This window comes from Gadus morhua, unplaced genomic scaffold (genome assembly GCF_902167405.1).
Source record: "Gadus morhua unplaced genomic scaffold, gadMor3.0, whole genome shotgun sequence".
In the NCBI taxonomy this organism is placed as follows: Eukaryota; Metazoa; Chordata; class Actinopteri; order Gadiformes; family Gadidae; genus Gadus; species Gadus morhua.
The window spans coordinates 35,001-38,945 of NW_021963987.1; the positions used below are offsets into that span (position 1 = coordinate 35,001).

A 3,945-nucleotide genomic window follows, 5' to 3' on the forward strand; every position below is an offset into this window, starting at 1 on the left:
CAGCTCATTGGTCAATGGGCAGCAGCTCATTTGCATTAAAGTTACAGACACCAGAAACAGTGCATTGTGAACGGATTGAAACAGAGTGGAATAGCGGCAAGACTTTTTCCTAAAAGCTATTTCCAGCAAACAGCTTCAAAAACATGTTTTCTGGAACTCAAATATTATGTTTTCTTGTTGGGAAAACACCATCATATGTATCCTTTAATGGAAATGTTGCTGCGGATTCAGAGGCCGGTGTTTAACTCGGAACAATCCGGTTATCTATTATTACTCAGGAATGGGAATCTTCCCCCCGTATGAGGTAGGCATGGATCCTCCTCTACTTAACATGGACAATCTTTCCAGCGCAACATCTCGATTGAACCCATGTTAGCTCTGGGCTTGGTAGCCGTTTATATTCTCGTGGACAAGACATTCAATTCTAGGTCAAAGTTGAAGTTCTGGTTAAGGGGAAGAGCTCTGGTGTTAATGACGTTAGCGGGGGAATTCTATGAAGGGAATGTCTGGTGTTTTAACCCTTGCAATGTCAACAGCGAGCACGCAGAGATAAGTGCTCGCACAAGTGTCATCGGGCATTTTAATCGCTTCAAGTCCTGAAGTGGCCAGGGCAATGGAGAGAGATTTTAGGTTTAGTATACTCTAATACTAATTGGTTTTACCATGTGTCCATGTGAACTCAACAGTTTGTGTATATATATATTGAAAGCATTTCTTAACATAACGCTCAGTTCAAATTTGGCAGAGTATTTACATGGGTTTTTACTGTCGGTACGTGAAGTACCCAAAACCAATATGGTATTCTCTCAAACGTTGTTGACGAGTAATTCCTCAGAGTTCCAGCGTTCTAATGTTTTCTTTTAAATGTCCTGCTACATTTTCTTTAGCATTACATTTACACAGGTACGACCCTGCCTTCATCAACAGTAAACCTCGGGAACCAATGGGAGCACTGCGGTTGAACCACCAACGGGAGCCAATGGGAGCGTGGCGTGGGAGATTTATGTGAGCGATGATGTCATGCGTTCCAGCGTAGGGCTTCCTGCCCCGGCGTGGGACGAAGGAATGTCAACGACGACAGCACAACACACAACAAGAGATTGTTGGACGGTCTGGAAAACACTCACTTTGCCTCTGCCTTCCCTTCCTTCCCTGAGTCCTAATGACAGACCAACACTCCCTTCATTGTGTTCACAGTGTTGTGGTACTTAGCGTGAATTGTGTTTTTTCTGTGTTTTGTGGTACTTCATTTTATTTTCGGATTTCTGTGTTTCGGTTGATTTGTATAATAATTTATACGATTACTTTAATCATTCCTTCTGTTGTTTTGTCATGTTGTGTGAAACACAGAATTCATCAACGTCAATAAAATAAAAATGACAGTGGGTTAAACCTTTTTAAAAAAAAGTTCCCGGAGTTTGCTGAATGTTTCGTGAACTTGAACGTCTTCAGAAGAAAGTTTCTTCCTTATGTTTCTAAAATGTCCTGGCATGGCTGTTGATTTGGAGGGGTTGGGAGGGTGTGTGTGTGTGTGTGTGTGTGTGTGTGTGTGTGTGTGTATGTGTGTGTGTGTGTGTGTGTGTGTGTGTGTGTGTGTGTGTGTGTGTGTGTGTGTGTGTGTGTGTGTGTGTGTGTGTGTGTGTGTGTGTGTGTGCGTGCGTGCGTGCGTGCGTGTGTGTGTGTGTGTGTGTGTGTGTATGTGTGTGGGGAGGGGGGGTAGTTCTCACTATCTCACAGTGCAGCTATGTGCTGCTGAGGTATGAATGTAGACTCAGAGGCACCGCAGAGGAGAGGGAGGCAAGGGGATAACATGGGAGGGAGAGAGAGTGAGAGAGAGAGAGAGAGAGAGAGAGAGAGAGAGAGAGAGAGAGAGAGAGAGAGAGAGAGAGAGAGAAAGAGAGAAAGAGAGAGAGAGAGAGAGAGAGAGAGAACACAAACAATGTCCGAATGAAGAAGGAAGAGAGAGAGGAGAGAAAGAAAGAAAGATGCAGAGAGCAAAACATTTTTTAAGGATGACCAAGAAAGAAACAGGAAGAAAGGGGTGAAGAGAGAGATACAGAAAGAGAGAAAGAACAAAAGAGAGGAGGAGGGGGAGAACGAGGAACACGGCACGCGGAGGTTCGGGAGCGACTCGGCGGCGCGCTAATGAACTCAACCTGCTCTGCAAAATCCAGCCGACACTTCATCACAGGGGAAGCATATTATCAGTGAATTGCAACATCGCTGAATTACAGACATTATGGCACCGCAGGTCTTTATCAAATAAACAATTACCGTATGTAACGACAGCTTGTTTATCCTTTATCTTGATTTATTTACCCGCCCCCTCCCATCGCCGAAAAAAATCCACTTCTTTAATTCTTTTTACAGCTCAACAAGAAATGTTATTTAGGTGAATAAATGTTGATATCCGCTATTTTATTCCTCTCTCTCTCTCACTCTCACTCTGTCTCTTCCCCCCTCCCTTAAATAAATGAGCGATTTTCCTCCGGTATTAAAATAAAAAAAACGGTGAGCGCTGAACGCCGTCCCCGTCTTTTTTTTTTCTTCTTTCTCTGCTGCCGTGCACAGCGAGTTCATTAGAAGGAATGAATAGCCGCGGCCCGGGTGCTCATTTAAACACGGCTGTCGTACATGACTTCTCCCCGTACTCTGTTCCTGTCACGCGGGCCTACCGAGAATCATCGGCTCTTATTACACATGTAAATGGCTATCATAAAAATAAAAATTTCATTTAAGATTGTTAATGACTTTCCGCAACCAGTCTGGCTTTCTTTTAATGATTATGTCCCTGCCCCCCCCCTAATTAAAAGTATTTATCTTGCGAGCATCCATGACTGGGAGTGGGGTTGGGTGGGTGGGTCGGTGGGGGGTATAGGGTGGGCATCAGTGCCTATCCGACCGTACGGAGAGAGCGACAGAAGCGAGGTTGAGACTCATCGTTGTCAACGGTAACGTCCTCGCCGGCCCAGGATGGAGCAAGGGGTTGGGGTTGGGGTTGGGGTCGAGGTATGTGTGTGTGTGTGTGCACGTGCGCGTGCGCATGCGTGTGCGTCATTCTCTCTGTCAACTATTTATTCTCCATCGGTTTATGAGGAGCCTGCTGACGTCGAGGTCTTTCATTTCTGAACACGGAAGTCCGCTGACATGCGCTACTCAAACGACGATCACACTACAAACGAGATTGGTTCAGGCATGTTTTTCCTGCGTTTCAAAGACGTGAAAATGACCCATCCCTCAAGCGGGGTAGAAGTGTGAATAATAAGATTACAGGTAATACCAATAATAATACATTTGACCGCCCGGTCCAGTGACTGCGAGATGCTCCCCACCCCAAAACCCCGGCGAGACGATGACGTCATGCAGATTTCTGAATGTGACCTCTGACCTGTGCCATCCACGGAGGCGCTCAGCATGTCGCTGTCCTGCCAGATGTGCTCCACGCCACTGTCCCTCATCTCGTCTTCGTCGTCCTCCTCTTCCTCCTTTGTGTGCGAGCCGCTGCTCTCGGCCTCCGGCGAGGCGTCAGGGTGGGTGAGGCTGGCCGGGCTGCCCGTGCCGTTGAGCAAGGCATCCTCCTCCACCTCCACAGCCAGCTTGTCCTCCTCCTCCGTCTCGGAGCCTGTCTCCACCATGTTCTCGAAGTTCAGCGCTGAAGGGAGATAACAAAAAGAGAAGGAGGATGCAAATTGTGGTTAGAACCGGAACGATCAGGATTCAGTTTGAGCGTGTGTCGCTGTTTGCCTTCTGTGTTCGACATGTAGCTGTATCAGAAGTAAATGAGTCCTCTTCTACCAAGCAAACGCCTGCTTCCCCAAAATCCAGAACAGCAGCACACGTCAGAATGAAAGTCTCTCATGCCGGCCAGTTAAAATAAACATGAAGTTGATCAAAGTTCAGAGCCATGGGTGAATTATTTAAACTAAACTTAAAGACGACGCAGAA

The 3,945-nt window shown here is 46.5% G+C and overlaps 1 protein-coding gene across 1 annotated transcript in view; it reads right to left on the bottom strand.

The window, feature by feature from the left end:
- Window positions 1–3,674, bottom strand: part of zeb2b (zinc finger E-box binding homeobox 2b) — a 22,464-nt gene extending 18,790 nt beyond the window's left edge. The window contains exon 1 of the mRNA XM_030350041.1: window positions 3,389–3,674. Coding sequence (XP_030205901.1) covers window positions 3,389–3,635 — 247 coding nt within the window. The 5' untranslated portion in view covers window positions 3,636–3,674. The remainder of the gene's footprint in view (window positions 1–3,388) is intronic.
- Window positions 3,675–3,945: the final 271 nt, after the last annotated feature.